Source organism: Cavia porcellus, unplaced genomic scaffold (genome assembly GCF_034190915.1).
Source record: "Cavia porcellus strain 051 isolate PalLab524CR breed Dunkin Hartley unplaced genomic scaffold, mCavPor4.1 scaffold_8, whole genome shotgun sequence".
Lineage (NCBI taxonomy): Eukaryota > Metazoa > Chordata > Mammalia > Rodentia > Caviidae > Cavia > Cavia porcellus.
This window is the reverse complement of record NW_026947491.1, coordinates 91,693,432-91,720,690: the sequence shown is the minus strand read 5'-3', so window position 1 is coordinate 91,720,690 and position 27,259 is coordinate 91,693,432. Positions and strand designations below refer to the sequence as shown.

The window sequence follows — 27,259 nt, the reverse complement described above, 5'->3', positions numbered from 1 at the left end:
CTGCATGCTCGCTTTCGGGTGTTTCTGAGCGAGGGCCTCGCTCTGCAGTCCAGGCTGCCCTGGAACTCCCTTGTTGCCCAGGCTGGCCTCCAGCTCGGGAGGACCCTCCCGCCTCAGCCTCCCTGGGCTGGGATGCCGGGGTGACCGTGCTGCTGATCTCTCTCCCCCTCCACCCCGCCCCGCTGCCTGCAGCCTCCCCTCCGGACCGCGTCCCGGTCCCGCCCCGGCCCGGCCCCGCCCAGCACCGCTGGAAGCCGGAGCCCAGCGGCCCGGGCCACGCAGGCGGGTTCCATGGGGCCTTAGGAGCCGCAGCCAGGCCGGAGCCAGGTAAAGGGAGGCTGCGGGGGTGCAGGCTTCAGGGGGGTAGGGGGGGGTGCCGGGCGGGGAGCGGTGGGGGGTCCGGCCCGCCCCTCCCCTCCTCCTTCCCTCCCCTCCCCCTCTCCCCTCCTCTCCCCTCCCCTTCCCCTGTCCCCCTCCAGCTTCACCTTTTTTGTCAGCGCAGCAAATCCCAGAGGGAAGGTTTTCACCCCAGAACGGCTGCCTGGGTTGACCCAGTTCTCCCTAAACGGTGAGGTTTAGGATCCACCCTGCTGTGAAGCCCAGGGCCGCGCTGGACAGCAGGTTGGACACAGGTGTCCTGGGCCTGGAGCGTCAGGGTGGTTCAAGTTTTGGGAATCTGTCTGGGAAACCTCCTGGGCCTCGGTGCCCAAGCAGAGGCTGAGGTTCCCTGCAGCACAGGCAGCCTGTGTCCGGCCAAAGTGCTTTTTTATGTGCAGGGGGTTGAACTCTGGGCCTTGGTACTGAGCAACATTTCCAGACTTCCAATAGACTGCTTTAGACAGGGTCTCCCTAAGTCACTGTGTTGTCCTGCCTCGGCCTCCCAGACAGTGGCCTCTGTTCACTTTATCAAGTGTGGCCCCCGGGGAGGCCTGGTGAGGAGGTCCCTGACCTGAGGTGGGAAGTGGCCATCAGCACCAGAGTAACGGGGAAAAGAGACACATTGGGATGTGGCCGGTGAGGTCAACGGAGTCCCGGTGACGTCGGGCCCGTGGCTTCAGCCGCTCCCTTTCCTCCAGTGCTGGTCGGATCACACAGTGGATTCCAGTCCTCCCTGTGGTCCAGCTGCACACTGCGGTGGTGAGACACAGGCCCGTGGCACAGGCCCAGGAAGTAACCCTCACTCCAGCCGCCTCAACTTCCTCATCTGTATAGTGGGAATAAAATGGCATCACGTTGGTAAAAACCAAGCAGCTTGGGTGATGCTGAGGATGGCGGTGGTGAGGGCAACAGTGACCGTATGCCCTGCACTTGGCAGCAGCCCACCTTTGTGCCACTGCTGCCCGACCCTCTGGTCATCAGAGTGCTGGACACATCTCACATGGCGCCTCTGGGACCTGCTTCCTGCCTGGCTCCCAGCACCTTCCTTCTCCTCTCCCTCCCCCAGCCTTTGCTGTCTCCTCCTTTTCTTCTCTTTCTTTCCTTGGAGAGGATCCAGCTACTTAGTCCCAGCTGGCCTTGAGCTTGTTAAACCGCCCAGGTTGGCCTCAGCTCACAGTCCTCCTGCCTCAGCCTCCTGAGCCCTGGGATGACAGCGAACACCTCCTTTTTTCCCCACTCCGTTCATAAAGCCTTGTAGCTGTCCTTTCTAGTTCCGAGGGAGCACGGTTCTCTAAGGGCCTCTGCATCTCAGCATTTTCTAAAGGATGCTCTGAAGAGCATGACCCACAGGAAGAGCGGCTCTGGGCTCTGGGCTCCTGTTCCCGCCGTGGACACCCTGCTCTGCACCCCACTGTGGGCAGCCACGGGTGCTCCTTCCCTGGTGCTGGGTCTGCATGTGCTTTGTCCTCCGTGCTGGTGACCTGATCCTCAAGGGATCCAAGCCAGGAGGGGTGTGGGGCTCTAGGAGGCGGGCCAGGGGGGTGGTCACACGGTGGACTGGGTGCCTTGTGCCGTGACAGAGCTGGTGGCGTCCCGTTGGTGCACCTGGCCTGTCCTGTTGAAGGTTTTCAGCAGCTCCATTCAGCAGCCCAACTTTCCTCTTCCTGTTTGATTGTTGGTGTGACGGCTGACATTGATGTGTAGCTTGGTTGGCTTGGGAATGGTGCAGGGCCTTGGGGACGCTCACTTCTGAGTGTGCCTGGGTGGCCAGGAGCTCGAGCTTGGCTCTGGGTCTGGTCCCTCACCCGTTCCTCTCTGGCACTGTTCCCTGGGCTGCTTCCTGGCCACCATGAACTGAGCAGCTTTGCTCTGCAGCGCCCTTCCGCCATGCTGTTCCTGCTGTGCATCCCCTGAACCGTGACCAAATTACACCTGTTCTCTAGATCCTGGGTGTCAGGTATGGTGTCCCACCAATGGGAAAATGACTCAACCGCCAAGTCCTTTCCTACCTGCGCCCATGGCAGACACGATCAGTCAATCCAAGCACAGCCCCTCCATGGAGTCAGGCAGTGGCCTTAGGCTTTCCCCAGCCTGGCAACCCTGGACGGCCCTGCCACCTACTCAGTTAGCATGTAAAATACCACTCGGGGCTCTGATGTTCGGAGTACTTTTCAGATGCATCCTTTCCATGTTTGCCGCTCCCTTTAGCCATGACCAGGTCTCTGAGCCTTTTCTTCCCAGACTGACCACAGCCCAGCTCTCTGGCGTCTGGTGGGACGGCTCCCCAGGCACACGCTTCCGTGGGCAACTTGGACTGTGACGGCCACTTCCTTTCCCTGTGTGGCACCAGCCCTAGCTGCCACCCAGGGCCTCGCCCACCCGGGAATTCCTCTGCCCAGTGATGGCTGCCTGGGACTGACCCTGTCCTGTTGCAGGGCAGGCCCTGCTGAGAGGGTGTCCCTTGGCCTGGGGCGCTCCTGGAGAGTGCGGTTCTGGGCTCCCGTCAGAGCCCTGTGCTTCCATTCCTGGAATGTGGAGGCGGCTGAATCTGGAGTTGTGATTGGCTGAGTCTCATGCTGGGGTTGGGGGTGTGAGTGCTGCTTGGACTTGAGCTTCTAAGTGGTGCTGGAACCTCAACTGTGGGGCAGGGATTGGCGCGTCTCCGGGTGCACATGTGATCATAGGGAGAACCTCGACTTGGTTACTGTGTTTATTTGGAGATTGGATGGTTCGGTGAGATCCGGTTGGGTGTCAGGTTGACTGGAGGCATTGTGCCAGTCAATCCACGTCCTCAGTTTCTCTGGGAGACCCTTGGAGAGGTTTGAGGGTGCAGAGGGTGCTGAGCTAACCAGGGGAGAGTCCCCCGGTGACATCATAGCTGGATGACTCGGGGTCTAGTGGGAGGAAGTGGACCGTGGCCAGTGGCCCTGGGACACCACCTGGCCTCTGGTCCCTTCCTTGCCCTCCCTGTCCGGCTCTCTGTTTCCCAGGTGCCGAGATGAAGCAGGCCCCTTCGCCCAGCTGTCCCTTCCGCGCCCTCTGCCCAGCACTGTGCCCATCGGCCTCTCCTTCTAGCTGCAGGTGGTGGGTGTTTGTCCCAGCAGCAGGGGCGCTGAGACACACGCTAGGGACATCATGTTTGTGATCTAACCCAAAATCTCCAGCTGCTTGCCAGAAAACTGCCTGGCTTTCCCACTTTTACTGAGTCTTAAAAAAGAAAATAGTCTGGTATCCAATAAAGAACTCTCCACTTAAACATGTAAAGCCAGGGAAGTTACAACACAGCATCTAAAGAGCTAAAAGTGCCCCAGGCAGTCAGGTTTCATAGTTCTGGAAAAGAGACGCTTCATTTTCAGCCTGTTGTGTTTTATTTCAGGGACTGGAATAGCTAATTGGACTCTTTTGAACATTCTTTTTGAATTGTAGAGTTTCCAGTTCTACAGGCATAATAATGGTTCAGGAATTGACCATATCCTTGTTAATATTTTAATGGTAATTAGGATGATAGAAAGGTGCCGGGCATGGTGGTGCACATGTGTAACCATGGCACTTAAGAGGCTGAGGCAGGAGGATTGCCGTGATTTGGAGGTCAGCCTGGGCTATGAAGTCAGCCTGAACTACATAGCAAGAGCCTGCCTCAGACAAAAAAGAAAAAACAGTGATTGCTAAGAATACTTTAATCAAAATTTAGGGTTTTTTTCTGATGTTTCTGAGACAGGTCTCGCTGTGCAGTTCAGGTTGAACATGGGTTCACTTTGTAGCCCAGGCTGCTCTCAAACTTGCACCCACCCTCCTGCCTCAGCCTCCCGAGTCCTGGGATGACAGGCCTGCACCTCCGCCGTCAGCTTCCCGAGCTGACTTTAATGCACATGAATCCCTGCTCGCCTTCGATCCTGTTCTCTTTTTTTCTGTCCCCTGACCCCTGATGTGTTGAGTTCTTCTGGGCGGCTCTTTTGAGATGCAGGATTTGCATTTGACAGTGGCCTCGGCCAGGGTGAGGTCAGTTGACTGTCACTGCCGGGCTGTCACAGTTGTCACAGTTTGAGGCACAATTTCTTACGTAATCAGCGATGCCAAGTGTGTTCGCTGCTTTGCTCAGAGGGCTTTCTCCACTGTCACTAGCAGGAAATTGATTTTGTGGCCCATAACAATCCGCAGGGTGAGCCTTTCAGATCCTGAGTGTCCAGTGCCCAGGCAGCTTTGCACTGAGTTATTTTAATAGGCAGCAACTGATAGAATTGTCAGTTCCACACCAGGCGTGGTGGCGCATGCCTGTAATCCCAGCACCCTGGAGGCTGAGGCAGGAAGATCTCAAGAGAATTTGAGGCCAGCCTTGGCTACCTTGACCACCGTGAACTACACAGCAAGACCCTGCCTTTTTAAAAAAGGGAACTGTCTACTGCAGTCAAAATGGTGATTTTTTTTTTTTTTGAACCTGGGAGTTGAACCCAGGGCCTTCGCACTGAGCTACATTTCCATTTATGTGGTGCAGGGTGTCACTAAATCATGTATTTTCCTAGACTGGCTCAAACTTGCAGTCTTCCTGCCTCAGCCTCCTGGCTGTGATGCTGGGTATAAAGCGCACAAATGTCCTGTCAGGGGGAAGTTGTAACGTAAGGTGATTTTTAGGTCATGGTGATGTACTGTATATATAATTTTAAACGCTGAAAGAAAGGATTTGAGTATTTGCACCCTAAGAAACGTTAGTTACTTAAGAGGATACGAAGGTACACCCTGATTTGAACACGACACAAAGTAGGCATGTAGTGAATCATTGCACCTCCCAGAGTTAGGCGTAACTTGTATGTAGCAGTGACAGAAAACAGAAAAGAGCCCACATGCACGTGTGTTAAGATCCGCAGAGCGATGCACCCCCGCGAGCTCGAAACCGAGTCCCGCAGAACGCAGTGCGGAGGCAGGAGCAGAGCGGGAAGGCCTGTGTGAGGACCAGCCCCTTCCTCGCTTCCTGGACCCGGGAACTGCTCTGCGGACCCACTGAGTCTCTGTGACACGCTGAAATTGGGATGCATTTTTGGTGTGAAATATTAAATTTGAAACTCACATCTACAGCACATGAGAGGCTGAGGCAGGAGGATCACTGTGAGCTCGAGGCCAGCCTGGGCTACATAGGTGAGTTTACATAGTGAGATCTCGTTTCAGAACAAAAAACTAAAAACAGGAAACAAAAGACAGCTCACACCCATGGAATAACTGGATTTCCACATGCTAAAAACCACAGTGTGAGCTCTAATTCACACAATGTACAATGTTATCTTTAATATAAAAACAGACTTCCAGAGGACAACGTAAGAGAAGTCCACTGTGGCTCGGATTAGATATGACACCAAAGACATGTTCCATAAAGGAAAATACAAAGACTGTGCTGTGGTCACAATTAAACCTTTTGTGCTCTGGAATTCATCATTAAGCCTTGCACAGGATAAAAGTGTTTGCAAACCACATATTCAGAGGGCTGGGGATTTAGCTCAGAGGTCTAAGTGCCTGCCTGGCAAGTGGAAGGTCATGAGTTCGATCCCTGGTACCAGAAAGAAAAAAAAAAAAAAACAGAAAAGAAAAATCTGACCAAAAAAAGAAAAAAAAAAAGGCAAAATATTTAAACACTTCACCATATGCAAATGGAAAATGATCAAATAAAAAGATCAGTATCAGCAGTCATCAGGGAAATGAAAATGGAATTCACAGTGCAGTAAACCTATTAAAACAGCTAAAACAAAAATATGCACCATACCAGGTACTGGCAAGAACACAGGGGGAGTCTTTCCCCTTGCTGGTGGGAATGAAAAACTAAAACAGGTTTCTACTTAGGGAAAGAGACAGCAGCTTCTTGGAAGGTTAAATACACAGCTACCCAGCGACCCAGCAGTGCTGCTTCTGGGTGTTTGTCTCTGTCATCACAGGAACCCGTGAGCGAGTGTCCTAACCCGCTGGCAGGAGCCCTGCCATCCTTCAGTGGGTACACGGTTAATAAATGTGGGCCACACCATGGTGCGATGGGACATTTCAGCAACAGGAAGTTACACATTACTGAGACACAGCACCAAGCACGAGCCCCAGTACATTATCAGATGACAGGCACCCAGGGAGTCCCCCTGTGTGTCCATTTCTGGGGCATTCTGGGAAAGGCCAAACCACCAGGACAGATCTGTGGTCAGCAGGTTGCACAGGGTCCACTACACACAGGGGTCCTCTGGGAGGCTGAAATTGTTTCTCCCCCGTGGTTTATTTTTTTATTTTTCAGAAGCAAGCATGGAATGCAGGGCCTTTGAGCTGAGCTACACCCCTAGCTTTTTAAAAAGTGTTCATATTGAGATAGGGTCTCTCTAGGTCGCATATCTCTGCAGGCTGGGCTCAGACTGGCAGTCTTCCTGCCTCAGCCTCCAGGCGTGCTGGATTGCAGGCTGCACAGCACACTGAGCTGTGATGGTGGTGGTAAAGACTGGGTGTGCCAGAGTCTCGAGGAGGAAGCTCCGACATCCTGTGATGCAGGAGGGTGGCTGTGAATCACGGTAACGATGTCCTGTGCGTGTATTTTAAATGCTGAAAGGATTTTGAGCTTTTTCACCAGAGATGTCACACCAGAGATGTCACACCAGTGATGTCATACACTGCCCCAAACCCAGTATCCCCAATTTATGTTTTTATTTACTTTTGATTTTTTGAGACAGGGTCTTGTTCTATAGCCCAGGCTGGCCTAGACCTTGTGGTGATCCTCCTGCCGCAGCCTGCCGAGTGCTGGGGTGACAGGTGTGTCCGCCAGGCCCGGATCCGCTTAATAGTCTGTAGCTTTCTTTTCTTTATGCCTTCTTGATAATAGAATTTATTTTTAAAGCGTTGAAAAACTTTACTCTGGAAGGGGTCTATGGGCCTTGTCAGACATCAGAACAGCAGGGGCTCACACCCTGCCTTCTCGGATGCGGAGAGTCTCAGAGTGGGCCCTGCTCCACCCCTGCACACCCCCACCCCATCACAAACCGTGTCCAGTCTGAGCCCAGGTGGGTAGAGCAGAAGGTTGATGACTGACTGTTAGACCTAGCCCCCAAGCGTTCCCTGTGCCCTCTGGTCCTGCACAGGTCCTTCTGGGGGGTGACCGCCCTGATATGGGCTCCCTCCAGTGCTCACTTCCTAGCAAACCTTAGCTTTGGAGCTGTTGCAAAATCACAGCTGACAGAGCCCCTGTCCCCATCCGGCCCTTCCTGGGTCGCCTCTCAGCCTTCATGGGCTCCTGCAGTAAAAGCTTTTTCCAGCCACAGGGCCCTGGCCCCTTCACCCCCCTTTTCCTGCCCATGCATCGCCACCTCCAGTGGGCCTCCCCGGATTTCTCTTCCTCAATCTCTACCCCGTTCATCCTGTCCCCAGACCGCCTTCGTTCCCTTCCTGACACTCGATCCAGTGATTCCTGCTGCATTTTCTCCACACTGACAGCTCCCCAGGACAGGGGCCAGGTGTTGCTCTGGCCCATAGCACAGCACTGGGCTTCCAGGAGGACCTCGGTCACCGCAGGGTGGGGAGAGATTGCATGAGGACCGTCCTGTTTCCACAAGGGCTCCCGGAAGCTCCCGGGCTCTTTTTGGAGAAAGTTAGAAACCCCAAAGACAAAAGAGTATTTCTGGCTGGGTGTGGCGGTGTGTACCTGGAATCCCAGCCTTTAGGAGGCTGAGGTAGGAGAATCTCTATGAGTTCGAGTCAGCCTGGGCAACACAGGGAGACCCTGCCTCAAGAAACAAAACAAAACAAAACAAACAAAAAAAGTATTTTCTTGGGGACCCATTGTGTGGTCTGTTCAGCCACAAGGATCAGGAAATACTTATTTCCTTTCCAAGATTCTAGATGTAGAGTAGTCAGCAGGTCCGAGGTTTGCAAACCTCCCAGCCCACCGGACTCTCGGGGGGAGGCGCGGTCCGGGCACTCGGGTGACTTCAGGTCGGTTCCTGTTTAAACCGGACCGGTTCTTGCACCCGCAGGTGCTGCTCCCACCCACGCGGACACACATGGCGCTGCTGCGGAAAGGTGAGAGCTCGGGGTTTTCTTTGCATTTTATAAAATACTTTAATTCTTGTCCTTCAAACTATAAAGACACAGGAGGTGGAAGCGGGACTGCCCCGCACGAGGGCCAAGGAATCGTGTGTCCATTGCCGGTCAGCTGTGACGGCTGCCACTTTGCCCAGCACCCTTTCTATCTGTGCGCCCCAGCATCCTCTTTCCCTGCTGCGGGAACTCGAGACCGCCTTCCCACACTGACGGCCACAGCTCTGAGGCCTGGCCGGAACCCAACATCACCCAGCAGCGTGCTCCGCTGTCCCCTGGTCACCCCGTCTCATTTGTCGCTGGAGAGAGGGGGGAGAGCTGAGTGTCCCCTTCCCCCTGTCCCGAGTGGGTCCTGACCACTCGCCCGGGCAGCTGCGTGCATTCAATGATCTTCCCGGGACCGAGCTGCTGCTGCTCCAGACGTGCACCTCACAACTGGGGGGCCCCCGGGACCCCGTCTTCTTCTGGCCAGCCCGGCTGCTGCCTCCTCCAGCCCGTGCGCCAGGCTGCTTCCCCTGAGACCTCAGGCTTTGAAAGTAAGGATTCCCGAGACGTCACAAGAGCGTTTTGACGCTGAGCTCTCCCTGACATCGCCGACGTCACCAAAGCTTTGGCCTCACGTCAGAAGAACCCCCTTGGCAGGCGCTAAGAGGAGGCCACACAGCTGCCTGAGACTGGGGCACAGGCCTCGCCGTCGCCTGGACACACAGGCGCCTTGGTGTATTCCTCTTCCTGAAGGAGCAAACCAGGTCTTCGGACGCGGAAGCCCTGAGCGGTGTGTGAGTTGGGGAGGTCGCTGTCACCTGATCCTGTCAGTGTCACTGGTTTTACAAAGGGAAGCCAAGGGCGCTCTGTCAGAAACTGGCTTTTCCACACTGAATTAAAGCCATGAACACGAACGTCCTGCGTAATCCATGCACAGCCAGTGCTGTGTGTGCCCTACCCAAAGACGCTGTCCCAGGCACCCCACTTCTCGGGATCCCCAGAGCAAGCACCCCCAGTGTGGACTAGAGGCCCCCGAGCCGTGGATCGGGCTGAGTGCTGGGCTCCCCGGGCCTTTACCAGGGCAGGGATTTCTGCACATCCTCCTTGACCAGTGGCTGAATTAAATGAAAAGCAGCCGTGTGCTCCGGGGTGCGGTGGTGCGCGCCTGTAATCTCAGCCCTTGGGAGGCTGAGGCAGGAAGAGTGCTGTGAGTTCGAGGCCAGGTTGGACTCTATAGCAAGTCCCTGCCTGGAAAATCAATTGCTGCTCAGGTCAGGCTTGCTGGTACTAAGCGCTATGTTGGGACCGGCCACGGGGAAAAAGCTCCTGCAGAGAGGGCTTGGAGGGCAGGGGCCGGTCACAGTCACAGGGCACGGTCAGGGGGTCACCGTCAAGTAAGCAGACTGTCGGGGAGGGGCCTGGGTCTCCCCTGGCTTCCTCTGTTTCCCTGGCAACTGGGGACCAGGTCAGCGGGCATCCCTGCTCCTGGCAGAGGCCCGGCTCCCTCTGCCCTGAGTTCCCCATTCCAGCTCCAGGCACCCCTGCTCCTGGCGGAGGCCCGGCTCCCTCTGCCCTGAGTTCCCGGTTCCAGCTCCAGGGCTCCGCGCCCACCGCTTCCGTTTCCCTTGCAGTCAACCAGGCCCTGCTGTTCCTGCTGATCGTGGCTGTGTGCGGGATTCTGTACAAGAAGGCTCGCAGAGCGGCTGTGTCCAGCAGCGAGGCAGGTAAGGGAGCGAGGGACCCGGCGGCCCAAGGTGCTGGGGGCTGGGGACACTCAGCCCCTGGCGGGTCCCTTCCTGAGGTGCCCTCGAGGCTCTGGCTGAGGAGGGCTGTTGGCTATAGCTGAGTGGGTAAGACTCCTGGGGTGGGTGTCACGCCCGCCAGCGGCCCGCAGGGCTGTTTAAGAAGCACCGGTGTGGGTAGGGCCTGAGAATGGATTTTTTCTTCTTTTTTTATCTTTTTTTTTCCTTTCTTTTGTTTTTCCATCCTGGGGATTGGACCCAGGGCCTTCACATTGAGCTAGATCACCCAACTTTCTTATTTGTTTTTTCCACACTAAATCAGAGCTGTCCAGGAAGGACTTGAACTTGCCAGCCTCCTGCCTCAGCCTCCCAAGAGTTGGGGTATTACCACCCCGGCTGAGAATTTACGTCTCTGACGAGCTCTGATTTTGCTTATGACAATGGCCTTCTCCCTCCTCCCCCTGCTCACCGGTTCCCATCAGTGTTATATCAGAACTTTGCTTAAGAACCCCACCTCCTGGGCAGGGTGCACTGAGGCGTCTTCCTTGGGGTGACTGCGCTGCCACACTGACACCCCCAGAATGAAGGCGCCCTGGTGGTGTGTTTATTAAATAAGTTACTTTTTATCAGTCAAGCAAATCCACTCGTATATGGAGAATGCGGAAGATACAGGTGCGACCCACAGCTGGCAGAGACAAAGACGGCTCACACTCGGGTGTGTCGCACACATCCGTTCCGTGCTTGGGCTGGAGCCGCCCAGTGTCTGTCCTCCCACAATGCTCCTGTTTCTTTCTGGTTATTGTAAAATTAAAAATCACTTAAAAGTCCTTTAAGTGGCTGGGAGTGGTGTCGCACACCTGTAATCCCAGCACTTGGGAGCTGAGGCAGGAGGACCACCACAAATTTGAGGCCAGCCTGGGCTATATAGTGAGACCCTGTCTCAAAAACAAGACAAAATGAACAAAAGTCACTTAACACCTGTGCGTTTTGGTCCATGAACGTTGAGCACCTCTGGAAAGAGAACGACTTCTCCCGAGCCCTGGGTGCTGCCGCTCACGGATTTATTCACAGCGTCCCGTGCGCAGCGGTGATGCACGAGGAGAGGAGTGCTGGGTGCCCACTCCGTGGCTTTCTCTGGCTGTAACGGGGACGGGTTAGTGATGCAGGCTGAAACAGGGCTGAACTTCAGAACCCTGTGATGGGCTGGAAGGCAGCTCAGTGGTAGAGCGCTTAACGCCTAGCATGCCTGAGGCCCTGAGTTCGAATCTCTGCACCACCAGACCAGAGAAGACTCCAGAAGGGTCCCTGTGCTAAAAGAAAGAAGCCAGCCCCAACAGCCTCCACCCCGCACGGCCCGCTGGCCCCTCTGGGAGGCTTGCAGGGAGAGGCAGCTCTGTGCAGAGCGGGCTGTGGCGGCTAGACAGCAGACCTCGGGATCGGGGCGGTGGCTGTGACAACTTCACAGATTTCCTAAAAGTTACAGGGTTGGTACAGGTGCGGAGATTAGCCAGGGAGCCTGCAGAGAAATCCCACAGCTGTTCCAGCCGGGGCAGGCCAGGCGCAGCACAGGCAGGGTGTCTGAGACCTCTGTCCCTTGGCTTGCGGGCAGCCGCCTTCTCCATCGGCCCAGAGCCTTCCCTGCTCTGGCCGCTGGTGTCTCCTCCTCTTCTGGGAAGCAGAAGGGGCTTGGGGTACCGCTTGAGATCTCGTTTTCACCCAATTTGTTCTTTAAAGGCTCTGTCTCCAAATGCAGTCCCGCCAGCCCAGTGCTGCCGGGTTAGGACTCTATCCATGGTGCGTGGGGAGGCCACAGTCTCAGCCCTCGCAGTGTCCGCGTCATGAATTATCCTGCAGGAAACTGTGCGGATGGACGGAGGCGGGAGGTCACACAAGGTCACCCGTCCTCTACCCGAAACCAGCACGCAAGTCTTCAATGAGCTGGGAGGACAGCTGTGTGGACTTGCTGGCCCTGGCACACAATGAACAAAGCGTTTGGACTCATGAATGGATGCAGTGTCATGGTTTTATCCCATTCAGGGTTAAAACAGAAAAAAACAAAATCCCTGTTACTGAAGAACCATTCAAAACAGTGTCCACAGGGGGAGACCCGCTCTGTGTGTTAAGTGTAAGGGTGAGTGACGTCAGATGTGGTGGTGCACGCCTGTCATCCCAGCACTCGGGAGGCTGAGGCAGGAGGATCGTGGCATGTTTGAGACCAGCTTGGGCTACAGAGTGAGCTCAAGGCCAGCCTGAACTGCACAGCAGGACCCTGCCTCAAAAGGACTGGAAAAAAAAACAGCACGAGTGTCAGAAGAGTACACAAAGTGTCCCACCAGGATGTCCAAATCGTGTCTGTGCCCTTTAGGGTTTACACGAAGCAGGGCTCGTGGCTCGCGTCACATTGGTAGCAGGGATCGTCCTTTGCATTGGGTGCCAAGTCCACGGGATTGTCGTGCCTTACGTACAGTCTCAGCGTGGGCTGGAATCTTGCAGGAAGTGTGCATTAAAGTTTGGATGTAAGAAACCCTCAGTCAAGGAACCAGTGCTGTCAGTTAGCGTGCGGAGGCCCTGTGGCCTCGTGTGCTGCAGACAAGAGAGATGTCCTTCCCGGAGCCTCCTGGTGATGACATTCCACGTGACCCCTGACTGTCCCAGTGGCTCACACGCGGGGGATTCTCCTGGGGAAAGACACTGCCCCCTCATCCAAGCGGGGACGGCGGGAAGGGGCTGGCCAGGCCCACTCCCACCCGTTCTCCTAGTCCTGGTGGGCACCAGGCCGCGGCCCTCAGCCAGACCTTGGGAAGGGCTGGCCCCGGTGCCTGTGGGCACGGTGGATCCAGAGTGCAGCGGTCCCCAGAGCCGCCCCCGGGGCAGGCGCGGTGCAGGGCTGTGCTTGTGCCCTCTGTGCCCCTCCCTGCCATCTCTGCGGGGTCTTTGTCCTTCTTTCCGTGCAGCAGAAACGTCTTGGCAGAGAGCGCTGTTTCGGTTCAGGGTGGCGCTGGGTCTCTGCCTGGCAGAGGACGTTAAGGAGCACACGGGGACTGGGGGCAGGGGAGAGCAGCGGGGGAGGAGTTCTCTTTCCTGAGGGTCTTCAGTTGCGCTGTCCTGGCTGCCTCGGTGTCTGGGATTTACATTCAAAATCCCTCTGCTTTCCTGCTCATTTTATCTTGGGGAAGAGCCACGGGTCTCACGGTGCCAGATCCAGTGAAGGAATTGGCAGAGAACACGGTGTCATGATTTGCCATCTGCCTTGCCCTGGTGGCCTCCGGCAGCGGTCACTGTGTATTTATTTATTTTTAATCACACCTGTAAAGATGCTCATGACAGAGGACTCCAGGGCTGCTTCAGAAAGCAGCGAGAGCGATGGCTGTGTTCCAGGTGAGGGGAGGGTTTGCAGGGGGATTCATGACAATGTCTTTTTCTTTTTTCGTTTTGAGACAGGGTCTCACTGTGCAGTCCAGGCTGGCCTTGAGCTGGGTTTGTAGCCCAGGCTGATCTCAACCCTGCAAGGATCCTCCTGCCTCAGCCTCCCCCTCCCGAGTGCTGGGAAGCAGTGTCTTTTATTGTGATAAACTATTTTGATGTTAACGTTCATGGTGTATTTGGATCACCCTGTACACCTTCGAGCCTCTCTGGGGTGCCCCTCTCCTGGGGACACGCTCCCCCAGGCTCACACGGCGCTGCCTGCCGAGCACCTTGCTGTGCACCGCATCCTGCTTTTGGACTCTGCTCTCTTGGCCCCTGGGGCGAAGTTCTCCCCAGCCTGCTCCCCGGGGGCACCCCATCTGCCCTGCTCCTTTCAGCACGCTTCCCTTAAGCGTTTCTAAGTGCGGAATGATCACTAAGCTCCCCACATGCCGCGTGGCAGGTGCCAGCAGGGTCTCCCAGCCATCATGGCACCCTCAGGGTCTGGAGAGCGCACAGGTGGGCACAGAGAGTGCGGAGGGGAACCAGGTGCCACCTGGGCCCAGCTGGGGCTCCGGTGTGATGGGAGGGAGGGGAAGACACACAGTGTGGCTGATAAACCCGCTGCAAGCCAGGCTCAGCCAGCCCAGACCAGACGGTGCCCTGGGCTATTGAAGGCTTTGCAGGTGTGCAGGAGTTCACTGGCAGGAGAGCATGGAAGAGCAGTCCTGCACCAGGAACAGCATGTGTGGAGAGCATGTGGCTCAGGGCCAAGAAGGGAAGCACTGTGGTTTGGCGAGGCTGGGCCAGGCGCGGGCGAAGCCACAGGAGGGGCTGCATCTCTAGGGGCTTCGAGTGCCAGGCAAAGGATAGGAAAACCTGCACACCAAGAAAGACAGTCACAGATTGCACTCGAGCAGACCACATCTCCGTCCTCTGGGAGGATAGCTCACTTCAAAGGAACAAACCTTGAAGAAAAGTAGTTTGGTTGTTTATAAAAATAAATCATGACACTGGGGCTATAGCTCAGTGGCACAGCATCTGCCTGGCAAGTGCAAGGCCCTGAGTTCAATTCCCAGTACCAAAAAAAAAAATCCTGGGCCAGGTGTGGTGACACACAGCTGTAATCTTAGCACTCAGGAGGTTGAGACATGAGGATCATCACACGGTTGAGGCCAGCTTGGGCTACGTAGTGAGTTCAAAACCAGCCTGAACTACATAGTGAGATGCTGTCTCAAAAAACAAAAGAAACAAACCAAAAAACATAGTTACTTTAGAGAATTTGGAAAATGTAAAAGAACAAACAAAATTAAAATTCCAAGTAACTGTGTAAGTAGACATGGGGCCGTTTGCTGTGCGTTACATCGGGGTCAGACACTAAGGAGAGTGTTCCATTCTCTTCCCCACAGTTGCGCCGGCTTAGGAAGATTCTCTCGCGGCAGGAAATGCACAGTGAAAGCAAACTCATGCTGGTGGTGGAGGTTGCGAGGGTTTCCAAGCGGGTGAAAAGCTGGAGAGCGGGGAGGCTGCTTAGGGTCAGAGCCTCTGCCTGCCCCTGAGTTTCTGTTAGCGCTTGTTGAGTTAAGTACCAGGTAGAAATACCTAGGGCCTGAGTGTAGACAGAGGTTTTCAAAGAGGGAAAAATGGTATCTGTAAAGAGAGACAGAATTTTAAGTAAAAATCGAGCACCACTTGGTAGTAGATAGTTATGTTCTCCACACCTGGGTGCTGTCCTGTGGTACCAAGATACGGTGGTTTGGCCTTGGTATTTTATCTGTTTTCAGGGCAGAAAAGAATAAATCTGTCACCCCTCTTGCATTTGTTTTTTCATTCATCTATCTTTTTTTTTTTGAGACAGGGTCTCGATGTATAGTTCAGGCTGCCCCTGAACTCACTGCGTAGCCCAGGCTGACCTTGAACTTGCAGCAAGCATCCTGCCTCAGCCTCCTGAGTTCATGAGAAGCTCCACTACAGAGTGTGTAGGGGAAGGAAAATCACAAGCACCTTGTTTTATAGAAACAAGGCAAGACGACTGCTATTCTGATTCAAGGAAGAGTTAAGAACAGCTGAACCAAGGAGACTCCTAGTTCTTCATACGTTTCTCGTGTGTGTGTGTGTGTGTGTGTGTGTGTGTGTGTGTGTGTGTGTGTCTGTTAGATTGGGTCCTGGGAGACAGCTCCGGAGTAACCTGGACTTAGCAGTGTAATTGCTCTTACAAATGAAAATCTGATGTGTCAGTTCTGCAGTCACCCAGATCAAAATGCCTTCTGGGGGAAGCAGGCATTCTTTCGAAGGACAGACCAGTAGCTGTGCACGTTACTTGAATTAACAAGCCGTTTGTCAGAGCACCGCATGTGTAGCTGCAAGGGAGTCCAGGAAGAGTTGCAGTGGTTGGCTATTTTGCAATTATAGATTCAGTGATTTCTGTTTTTTATAGATACTGAGGATTGAACTCACAGCCTCATGTTTGCCAGGCAGATGCTGATGCCACTGCACCTGCCTGGCCTAGTGGTTGGCTGTATGCTGGCTGAAATGTCCCCATTCTTTCCTGAGGAAAGAAGGACAGGCTGGGTGCTGGCAAGCAAGGGTGGTCAGCCTCTTCCCCACCCAGCTGTCTGCCCCCAGGAGTGTGAGGGTGAGTCAAACCCTCGGCTGTGAAGCCCCTTCCTGTCCCAAGACACCCATCTTGCTGTTTGCAGATGAGGGCTCGGAGCCCCCAGAGGACGTGGACGAGGAGATCCCGGTGGTGATCTGTGCCGCGGCTGGGCGGATGGGCGCCACCATGGCCGCCATCAACAGCATCTACAGCAACACAGACGCCAACATCGTGTTCTACGTGGTCGGGCTCCGGAACACTCTGTCCCGAATACGGTAGTGCACACAGCACCTCTGAGCTCTCTGCTCTGTGACGCTTCCCTTCCTTTCCCCGAGCGGATTCCCTTCCTTCCTGGGTCGACGAGTGTTGTAAGAATGAGCAGGGCCTGGCCCGTGGTCAGGCTGGAGACCTGGCAACTGAGGGCATCGGCAAAGACACAGTCACCTCCAGGAGGGCTGTGTGGTCTAGCCAACGGCTCTTCCGCGAGTCTAGGAGATGGTTTCTCAGTTCACCACCTTCTTTCTTAACCTGGGAGAGTATTAGCAAACTTAGCTATTTTGATATGGCTTTGAGTTACTAAACATACATAAAATCCTTCCTTCCTGTCTGTCTTTCTTTCTTTCTTTCTTTCTTTCTTTCTTTCTTTCTTTCTTTCTTTCTTTCTTTCTTTCTTTCTTTCTTTCTTTCATGCCTGGTATCGAACCCTCAGCCCTGCACACACTAATCATGGCCTCTACCACTGAGCCGCATCCCCAGCCCTTTTTGTTTTGAGCTGGTCTCACCAGGTTGCCCAGACCTGGCATCCAACCTGGGATTCTTGTGTCAGCACCTCACGTAGTTGTGAATATAGGCAGTCAGCACCATGTCCTGCGCCAAAAATACAATTTTTGAATGACCAATTTACAATTTTTTTTCAACTTTCCATTTTGAACTGAGTTTTATTATCACATACAATATGAAAAGTTAAATTTGAGTTAGATTACCTAGAAATAAACTGAAATTCAAAATGTAGGTGTATTATACAAATACGAGAAGACTACAGTCTTGTATGAAGAGCATCTCCCTGGGCCAAAAATAATAAGAATAAACTGACAAATCCAACTGTGTGACATTAAAACTTTTGAACAATGAAAGCCAACCAGTGAAATTAGTAATGCTGAAATTAGCAGCAAATCCATGTCTTATAGACAAAAGAATGACTCTACAAAGTAAATTGTTCTCCAAAAAGCATTATGAAACTCCCGTCTTAAATCCTTGAGTATGGTAATTTTTATAATGCACGTCAACTTATTCCTTAATTGTTAGTTTTGAGATAGAGACCTTTGATTAGTAAAAAAAAAATTAAAGAATTGTTGCTGAGGATTTAGCTCAGTGGCATAAGCACCTGCCTTGTAGGCACATGGTCGTGAGTTCGATCCTCAGTACCAAAAAAAAAAGAATTGTTTAAAAAATACAAGCCTTCAGGGCAGGGTGACACATGCCTGTCATCCCAGTACTCAGGAGGCTGAGGCAGGAAGATCACTGTGAGTTCAAGACGGGGCTACAAAGTGAGCTCAAGTCCAGCTTGAACTGCACAGTGAGACCCTGTATCAAAAAGACAAAAATAAATAAGTAAATAAAACTTAGCATTGAAGCGAACACACAAACAGAAACTTCTGTTCCTCGCAGAGTGAGCACATCGTGTCACATTGCTGTGTGCTCGCTGACAGCTGGCACTGCCCGCCCTTCTCACCGTCTCCCCGCAGGGTCCCGGGTGGGATGAACCTGCAGTGTTTATTTCTGACCCAGCTGCGTAACTTCCCCACCGTTTCTCGGGCATTGGGAAGTGTGTGTTCAGTTCTCTCGCCTGCTTTCCACTAGGTTGACTTTTTTTCTCATCGATATGATTGATTTTTAAAATTCAAATTTTATGGACCTAAACTTTTTATTGAATTTTTTTGAGGTGCCAGGGACGAACCCAGCGCTCCCACATGCTAGGCCCCCTCCACCGCTGAGCTGGAGCCCGGCCCTCTTTCCGTAATTTTGCTGCCACCTGTGGCTTTCATTGGTGGAAATGTTGATTTGAGATTGCTTCTGCCAACGCTGTCGTTATGAATTGGATAAAAGAGGTTTTTAAAATTGAGAAAATGGCTGGGTGTGGAGCCGCACACCTGTAATCCTAGAACTCAGAAGGCTGAGGCAGGAGATCACCTCGAGTTAGAGGCCGCCCTGGGCGCTATAGTGAGTTCAAGGCCAGCCTGACCTACACAGCAAATCTCACCTCAAAACAAAAAAATCAAATTAAAAAATACTGAGAAAATGTAGGGGAGAGGGTGCTTGGGAGGAGGAAGAGGTGGGAATGAGGGAAGATGGGGGGAGTGAGAGATGGGGCGGAGGCAGAGACCAGCCTTGCAGTCGGAAAACCAGACTAGAGCAGGCATGTATGCAGTCCCAGCTGCGGGGAGGCTGAGGCAGGACGGTTATGAGTTTGATTCCAGCCAGAGGTTCACAGTGTCTCAAAATAAAAAGTGACGAAGAGGAGGGAGCTCTGAGAGGCTGAGTTCAGTCCCTGGTACTGCAAAAACTAAACCAAACCAGCCAGACTCAACCAACAGAGACCCACAGCAGAATACAGATGACCCAAGGGGAAGGTTCCGAATGTCCCACTTGGTCACGCTCAGAACTGGTACCAGCTGGCAAGGGAAGTTCCCGCAGCTGCATGAACTGCTTTATAAAGAAAAAGGAACATTTTGTTGTTGGTGGTGTTGTTCTGCCCGTTTCCTGGGGAGCAGCTTTGGATCTGAGGAGGTATTTGGTTACTGTTTGATTTCCTGTACGGAATGGCGTGGGTGGGGGGAGGTGTTGCAGGGCGGAGAAATGTGAGGCGGGACCAGATGGCTAAGAAAACCCAGAGGAGCACGCAGACCAAATTCCACCCGGTCTACACACACTGCCCTGTTACGTCTAGGTGGCAGCAGACTGGCCCGGGGCACTAGGCGAAGGGAGATTGTGTTCTTACTGTCTCTTTAGGAAATGGATCGAACATTCCAAACTGAGAGAAATTAACTTTAAAATCGTGGAATTCAACCCTACAGTCCTCGAGGGAAAGATCAGACCAGACTCTCCGAGGCCCGAGTTGCTCCAGCCTGTGAGTAGCAGTCACACAGGTGCCGGGACTGTCCCTGGGGAGACCGTTGGTCAGTGCAGAGCTCTGGTCACCAGTGGCACAAAATACTTTCAAAGCTTCACAGGGGTAGATCTCCAGTGAGCTCCCCACTGTGGAAAAGGTTTAAGATGGTTTACAGTATAAGCATGATGAAGTTACTACAAAGACATGAGGCATTAAAAAATGTAGGTAAGAGCCAGGCGTGGTGGTACATGCCTGTTATCCCAGTACTTGGGAAGCTGAAGCAGGAGGATGCCATGAGTTCAAGGCCAGCCTGGTTACATACATAGTGAGTTCAAGGCCGGCCTGAATGATACAGCAAGACCCTGTTCAAAAAGAAAAGAAAAAGAAAAAGAAAGAAAGAAAGAGAAAAGAAATGTGTAGACCAAAGTTACCCTGTGAATATGTAGCAGGCCAGGTGGCAGCTAGGAAAACATACTCGCTACCCTTAGGCTCTTGTATCCCCAGCCTTTGTACCCTGTTTTCAGCTCTGGGTAGCTGAGCTGCTCTGGATACCCCCTCCCCATCTGGGATACTTTATTCATTTATTTCGGTGCCAGGAATCGAACTCACGGCCTTATACTTACCAGGCAAGCACCTGAGTCACTGAGCTAAATCCCTGGCCCCAGCTGCAGATATTTATTGTCAGATAGGAGCCCAGTGGGGACAGTGACACAGTGCTGTCACTAATGAAACTTCAAAGCCCTTGCCAACTCTTCTTGCTCCCGGACCCTTCTCTGGATCAGGGAGCTGAAAGGTCAGGTGGTTGCTGGGATGGTGCACATGAGGCTGATTTAGTAATGCAATTGTGATGACCAAACATGGGGGACACAGGCAGCTGTACCCCTAAAGACAGGCCTGGGAATCCCAGAGACAGGGAACCCAGGTGATGAGGAATCTGGGTGATAGGGAATCCTGGTGTTTCAGTTACTTTTGTCTGGTTGTTAAGACAAAATACCCAGCACCCAAAATGAAAGATGGAAAGGTTTATTTAGCTTGCAGTTTGTGGAGGTTTCAGTTCATACTCAACTGGCTCCAGGGCAGGGTGGCGTGGCACAGGGGCAACACTTCAGGGCAGCAGCCAGCAAAAGCAGCCAGACAAAAGTGGGGAGAACAACCTCTTCTCCCCCCTTATATTACACGCAGGCCTCCACCTAGGGCAGGTGTAGCACTCCCCCGCCCTTGCCCAGGATGAGGTGTTTGTTTACACAGTGAAGACCTTTGCCTGCTGCTGAGTCTCTCAGGTAAACCTCTAAACTTCTCAAGTTGACACAATGTATCAACCATTACAATCCGCCCCTTATCAGCCTGGCAGCCAGACACATTTCTTTAAATGGGTCTCCAGACATAAAGACATACTTGTCATTAATCGTTCACAACTTGAACATTATTGTACAGGGTTAACAATCCTTAAGAACCAGCATTAAGTTTGTCAACATATGTTACATTGGAACCCTAACATTTTGTCCCTGGACCCCCAAAGACTCATGCACATCCCTTTATGCAAAAAGGCATTTAGCCCATCTGCAACAGTTGTCAGAGTCCTAACAGTTTCAGCATTGCTGCAAAGTTCAAGTCACAAGTCTCTGAGATGTAAGGAACTCTTAGCTACAGATCCCTGTAACATATGAAAGCAGAGTTAAACACTTCCAACCTTCCAACCTGCAATGGCACAACATAAACATTTGATTCCAAAAGTTACCAGCGGGGATGCAAAAGGATCAGGACCAAAACAAGTACAAACTCCAGCAGGGCGAATGTTAAATCCTGAAGCATCTGTGGCTCCAGGGGCTTGTGTGGCTCTGCCCCCACGGCACCTCTGGTGCTCACAGCTCCTGTGGCTTCTCTCTTAGGCTTGTTTGCTGTCTCGCAGCTTTCCCTAGATGATCCACATTCCTGGCTTTTCCACACTTGTGGGGTCTCCACCGTACCTTCAGCTTCACGCTGCCTCTCAGGGGTGCACTGCTGGCCTCCCAGGCCTTCTGACCTTGAGGTGGAAGCCTTAACCCCAAACCTCTTGCATTCTAAAGCCAGCACCAAGTTCTGGTGCCACAGGTGGATGAGCCAAGCTCTGCTGCCAGCTGGAGCAGTAGCCGGGCTTTGCTCCCTCTTGGCTGTTGGGGTAGCGTCCCTGGATCACTGGGCACTGGGAATCCAATTCTGAGGAACCAATTTTCTGTACTGCCACTATTCTGGGACGTGGTGCGCTGTGGCTTTCTCCTCAAAGCAGTCTTTTACTTTTGCAGTTTTGGGGCTGCAAAAGGAAAGACTTGTTGCTTGTCTTGATGCCCTCAGGCCAGCTTTGATACTCTGTTTCCTCTCGGCATCTGTGATTTCCTCAGCTCTATCTTTACAGTCGGCAGATTCACTGGAGCTTCCTTTCTGGCCAAACTCATGTTTTAAATCATCCTCTGGGCTCTTTGCTCTTGATTCACAACATAAATCTGTCTAAAGCCCCCAACGATAGCCATGCCATGGCCTCAACATTTGACTACCTCGAAATCTCTTCTGCCAGGATAGTCAGTCCACTGCCTTAAATTTAGTCCCAGGCAGTCTCTGGATGGGGCCGAAGTTCAGACAGACTTTCTGCCAGGCCATTACACACGTGGTCTGGAGTCTGACGGCTGGCGCAGTCCTTTTCCCAGCAGAAACCCCCCGACCTGCCCTTTACCAGCAGGCTCTCTTCAGCCTCCTGGTCTTCAGGGCTCCGGCCAGACCTCCTGCACAGAACAGCCTAAGCTGCTCCAGTGCGTTCAGGCTTCCAAAGCTTCCCAGACTCTTCCCAACAGCCGTCCATTCCCAAAGGGTCTCGAACCTCACGGTCAGGTACAGTCACAGCAACAACTCCCCTGCTCTGGTACTCAAGTCTGTCTTGGTCACTTTTCTCTTGTTGCTGAGACAAAACACCCAACACCCAAAATGAAGGAAAGGTTTATTTAGCTCCCAGTTTGTGGAGGTTTCAGTCCATAACCAGCTGGCTCCAGGCAGGGCACCCGGGCAACAGGTCAAGGCTGCAGAAGACGGCAGAGCAACGAGAGCACAGGACGGGGTGTTACAGTCAGGACCCTGGCCCCTGCCAGTCACTTAAACCTCTGAACTTCCCAGGCTGACACAATGTACCACTGGCGACACTGGAGGGGAGGTGCACTGGGACGCAGCAGGGGCGCCTGCCAGTGAGGTTCCCGCCCCTTGGGCCGCCTGGGTCCCCTGCAGCGCAGTGGCTGTGGTCGACACAGCACCCTGGCCCCCACAGGAAGCCCCGAAGCACTGCCTCTTCCCCTCCCCTGCCCTTGTTTTAACAGCTGAACTTCGTCCGGTTTTACCTCCCGCTGCTTATCCACCGGCATGAGAAGGTCATCTACTTGGATGACGATGTCATTGTGCAAGGTACGCTCGCCTCGGCTAGGGGGACGCAGGTGGAGGCCATTGCCCAGGCCCAAGCACCCTGAAAGCTTAGGGCAGCATGCCTGGACACAGCCCGTTAGAGATATGCCAGGGACTGTGTTGCAAGCAGGGTTGAGTGTTTCCTGTTGGTCCAGCTGGCTCTCTCTTCCAACGATCAGGTCTGCAGTTACTGGCGTGGGAGCAGGTTCCTTCTCTAGAACCCTAAAATGTGTGGAGAGCCGCGGGTGGTGGTGAACACCCACAACCTCAGCTCTTGGGAGGCTGAAGCAGGACGACTGCTGAGAGTTCAGTGCGACAGTGGGCTACATAGTGAATCCAGCCTGACCATGTCCCAAAAAGCAACTAAACAGCCAGGCATGGTGACATACACCTGTAATCCCAGCACTTGGGAGGCTGAGGCAGGAGGATTGCTACAAATTTGAGGCCAGCCTGGGCTCCATAGTGAGTTCAAGACCAGCCTGGACACACAGCAAGACCTTGTCTCAAAGCAAAATAGAACAAAAAAACCCAAGCAACAAAACCAAGCCAAAGAGAAGTACAGAAATAGTTTCGCTGATGATATTCTTAGTGACCTAAATTTGGGTGGTTTCTGTAGACTGGGTCTCACTGTGGAGCCCACGCTGGCCGCAGGTTTGCAGTGATCTTGCTTCCACAGTGCTGGGATTGTGGGTGTGTGCACTGTGCCCAGCTCTTACATTTGGGTGCTTAAATACCACGTTCCGGCTGCTCCACATGCCAACAGCATACACACTGCCTGATGTAGGCGGCAGCCGTACATCTGGCTGGCACCAACCTGGTCAGTGGCATCCAAACGGGCGCCAGCTCTTATGTTCAGTGAGTTGTTTTTGAGACACAGTCGGTCTCGCTATGTAGTGCAGCTGGCCTGAACTCACACGATCTTCCTGCCTCAGCCTCCTAAGTGCTGGATGACGGCGTGTACCACCAAGGCTGGCTGCACAAGCTCTTACTGCACAAATCGCCATGCTGTGTGACATCAGGCCTCTCCCTCCCCACAGCAAGATCAGGGCTTGTAAACGCCAAGGCTCCTCCTGACTCTCCAGCGTGTGCCGACGCTGAACTGCTGCCGTCTCCCACGCAGGTGACATCCAGGAGCTGTACGACACCACCCTGTCTCTGGGACACGCAGCGGCGTTCTCAGGGGACTGTGACTTGCCGGCAGCTCAGGACTTCAGCAGGCTGGTGGGGCTGCAGGTGGGCACCGCGGGCCCCCCTTCCCCTTCTGCCCACGCCGAGAACCGGGCCATCAGGGAGATGGTGCCAGCCGTGGGACTGTCCATTCCCATCCCTGTCCCTGTCCCAGACCTTGTGCCTCAGGCTGGGCAAGTCCCACGCTGCTTGAGTGGAACATACCTCTGGGTGTGTTACCGCGAGCCGAGGTGAGATAATGCACTGGCCACGTGGGCAGTGGGCCGTTTGCTATGAAAGACTCCCTGGGGGCTGGGGATTTAGCTCAGCGGCATAAGCACCTGCCTTGCAAGCAGGCGGTCATGAGTTCAATCCCCGGTACCAATAAAAATGAAAAAGACAAAAAACAAAACAAAAAAAAAAAGAAAGACTCCCTGACTGGGCACTGTCCACCCCCTCTCATTTTGAGTTGGGGTCTTGCCAAGTTGCCTGAGCTGGGCTGTCAGACCTTTTGAGCCTCTCAGGATGCCCTGATTCCAGGTGTGCAAAAGCGCACCTTTTTTCCCCCTTTTACTAGAGGAAAATACTAATTTTGCTGAAGGATAAGGATCTCCTTACCCTACTGTAAGAAAGGACATTTCGGCATATATTTAATGGCAGCCAAAAATAAAATAAGCTTTGCATGCCTGTAATCCCGACAACCAGGAGGCTGAGGCAGGAGGATTGCTACAAGTTTGAGGCCAGCCTGGGCCACACAGTGAGTTCGAGGCTAGCCTGCACTGCCTCAAAATGTAAAGTCCTTTTTGAGAAGCAAACGACCCCTCTGCCTTGCAGAACACATACATGGGCTTCCTGGACTACCGGAAGAAGGCCATCAAGGACCTGGGCATCAGCCCCAGCACCTGCTCCTTCAACCCCGGCGTGATGGTGGCCAACATGACAGAGTGGAGACAGCAGCGCATCACCAAGCAGCTGGAGAAGTGGATGCAGCGGAACGTGGAGTGCGTGCCCCCGCCCCCGCCCCCTGCTCGGCCCTTGGCTGCACCCGGCTGGGGCTGGGAATCACTTCCCAAGCTGGAGGGGGTCCCGAGCACAGGGAGAGGCAGGGGGCAGGAAGACGGGAGCCCGGCCCAGAGTCCTGAGTTGTTCAGGATTGTGCCTTTGTCAATGAGACGCCTCCTGTAGAAATCTGTTTTTAAGGACTGTTTTATAAAGCTCATGAAACTTTTTTCCCCTTGGTATCAGGAATTGAACTCACAACCTCAGTGCTGTGCCGCTGAGCTAAATCCCCAGCCCCAAAAAGGCTTTTTAAAGTTAGGTGTCTGCTGGTTTGTTTCTTGAGACATGGTCTCGCTGTGTAGTCTGGCTTGGCCTCGAACTTGCAGTGACCTTCCTGCCTCAGCCTCCTGAATGCTGGGATTACAGGAAGTGCCACCACACCTGGCCAAAGGCTGGCTCTTTTAATTTATAATTTTTCATTGTAAATGTTTTAAAGAGAACATAAAATAACTAAAAATAACTGTGATATGACTATGCCTCTCACGTCACGGTATGGCCTGTCTGCATGTCTGGATACCCTCATAACCTGCAGTTGTTAACACAGGGTCAGAATTCTTACATGGCTACCAGAGAAGTCAGCCTGAGCATTCAAATAGCAAATATTAACATTGTGAATCTAAAAGGAGTCGATGGGGGTCCACAGCTCAACAATATTTTTTTTGGTGGGGTTCTGAGGCAGGATCTCCCTGTGTAGCCAGGCTGGCCTTGCACTGGAGGCGATCCTCCGGCCTCAGCCTCCTGAGAGCTGAGGTTACAGGAGTGCACCACCACTCCTGGCTCGACAACTTTCAAAATGAGGGTTCTAGAAAAGAACGAAGAGTCCCAAGTTAACCCGTACAGGGACGGCCGAGGGTCTTTGTAGAGCGCCATGTGGGCGTCTGCTTTCCGTGACCCTGGCTGCTCACGGCCCATGTACCCCTCTACCCTCAGGGAGAACCTCTACAGCAGCTCCCTGGGGGGTGGCGTGGCCACGTCGCCCATGCTCATCGTGTTCCACGGGAGACACTCCACCATCAACCCGCTGTGGCACATCCGGCACCTGGGTGAGTCTGCAGGGCCCCGGCAGGGGGCACTCGGTAGCCACTGGGACCCGTGGGCCCCTCGACCTGCACTGGCCAGTGGTGGGAGGTGTTGGGGCTTCACTAGGCTGACAGTGTGGGTTCAGGCTCAGGGGCTGTGCTTTCCGCTGGGTTTAATCCCGGCATCATAATAAATTGTATCTAGAGAATGTGTAAGGTGTACTTGGCCAGAAACAGCAGTTACTTGTGCTGGCCTGGCAAGCGCAAGGTCCTGAGTTCGATTCCCAGTACTCTTGCCTGCCCCCCAAAAAGGGAACAAAACGGCAATTATTGCCCAATTGCAGGCCCCTCTGAGGTAGTTCTTCTTTGGCCTTTTTGAGACAGGGTCTCAGGCTGGCCTTGAGCTTACAGCAATCCTCCTGCCTCAGCCTCCCGAGTGCTGAGATAACAGGCACACACCAGCTCTGAGGTAGCTCAGTGCAGCCCTCTGCCCAAGGCTGAGGTCACACAGGGGAATCCTGGGGCAGGTCCTGCCATGCACACTGCACTGTCTCCCTGGTCCTGTGACCCTGGCTCCTCATCCCGGCCTTCTCCTGCCCTCTCTGCTCACCGCAGCACTGGTTACTGAACACAGGACAATTACCAAATTCCCATTCATGGGGGGACCCTGAACCCCAGACAGGGCATTGGTGAGAGTACTGGGGTTGAGCCCACGGCTTCACGCCCGTTAGTGTTCATTGCTGTCTGCCCGCCCGCAGGCTGGAGCCCTGACGCCAGGTACCCGGGGCGCTTCCTGCAGGAGGCCAAGCTGCTGCACTGGGACGGGCAGCACAAGCCCTGGCGCTCCCCCGGTGCCCACACTGGCCTGTGGGAGAGTTGGTTTGTCCCCGACCCCGCGGGGATTTTCAAACTCAGTCATGACAGCTGACTCCGTACTGGGGACACGGTGTGGACACAGGGAGCTGCCCGTTGCCAGTCCTGCACTGTTCTGTGAGCACTGCCCTCCACCCGTACGCTCCTCCGACTCCTGCAGGAGCTGCAGAACCCACTGGGCGGGCTCCACGGACCTGGGCACATCTCCTAGTGCGGGTGGGCAGCGTGGGGGTCGGGACACGTGGGAAGGAAGCCAGGGGTATGGGAGCAGCGGTCACCTGCTTCATAACCCTGACTGACTGGTAGGGCCACACTTCTTAAAAATTCCTAAATAGGTTTTTTGCATCTGAGTATATTTTTGAAACAAGTTGCCTATCTTGTCTTTTATCAAAATGATTGCATTTAAAATGTGGAAACCTGTGAAAATAAAGTATTCGTGGTTTTGTATGATTTCTTCACG

The 27,259-nt window shown here is 53.6% G+C and overlaps 1 protein-coding gene across 4 annotated transcripts; it reads left to right on the top strand.

The window, feature by feature from the left end:
- Positions 1 to 204: 204 nt before the first annotated feature.
- On the top strand, positions 205 to 27,246 carry Glt8d2 (glycosyltransferase 8 domain containing 2). 4 transcript variants are annotated; one of them, XM_003461072.5, is made up of 10 exons: positions 205 to 327; positions 8,361 to 8,406; positions 10,041 to 10,133; positions 16,256 to 16,427; positions 19,162 to 19,279; positions 22,600 to 22,684; positions 23,802 to 23,914; positions 24,683 to 24,849; positions 25,838 to 25,950; positions 26,685 to 27,246. In XM_003461072.5, the coding sequence occupies exons 2-10, from the start codon at positions 8,388 to 8,390 to the stop codon at positions 26,852 to 26,854; spliced, it is 1,050 nt and encodes a 349-aa protein (XP_003461120.1). In that variant the 5' UTR covers positions 205 to 327; positions 8,361 to 8,387; the 3' UTR covers positions 26,855 to 27,246. The 4 variants fall into 4 exon arrangements, with proteins under 4 accessions (XP_003461120.1, XP_063111540.1, XP_063111541.1 ...); XM_063255470.1 differs by lacking the exon at positions 205 to 327 and adding an exon at positions 503 to 568; XM_063255471.1 differs by lacking the exons at positions 205 to 327; positions 8,361 to 8,406 and adding an exon at positions 8,467 to 9,203.
- Positions 27,247 to 27,259: the final 13 nt, after the last annotated feature.

Excerpts from the sequence above, each read along its gene's own strand:
- Glt8d2 (XM_003461072.5), top strand. Across the intron at positions 23,915-24,682 it reads GCAGGCTGGTGGGGCTGCAG|AACACATACATGGGCTTCCT; the intron begins GTGGGCACCGCG and ends TCTGCCTTGCAG. Across the intron at positions 24,850-25,837 it reads TGGATGCAGCGGAACGTGGA|GGAGAACCTCTACAGCAGCT; the intron begins GTGCGTGCCCCC and ends CTCTACCCTCAG.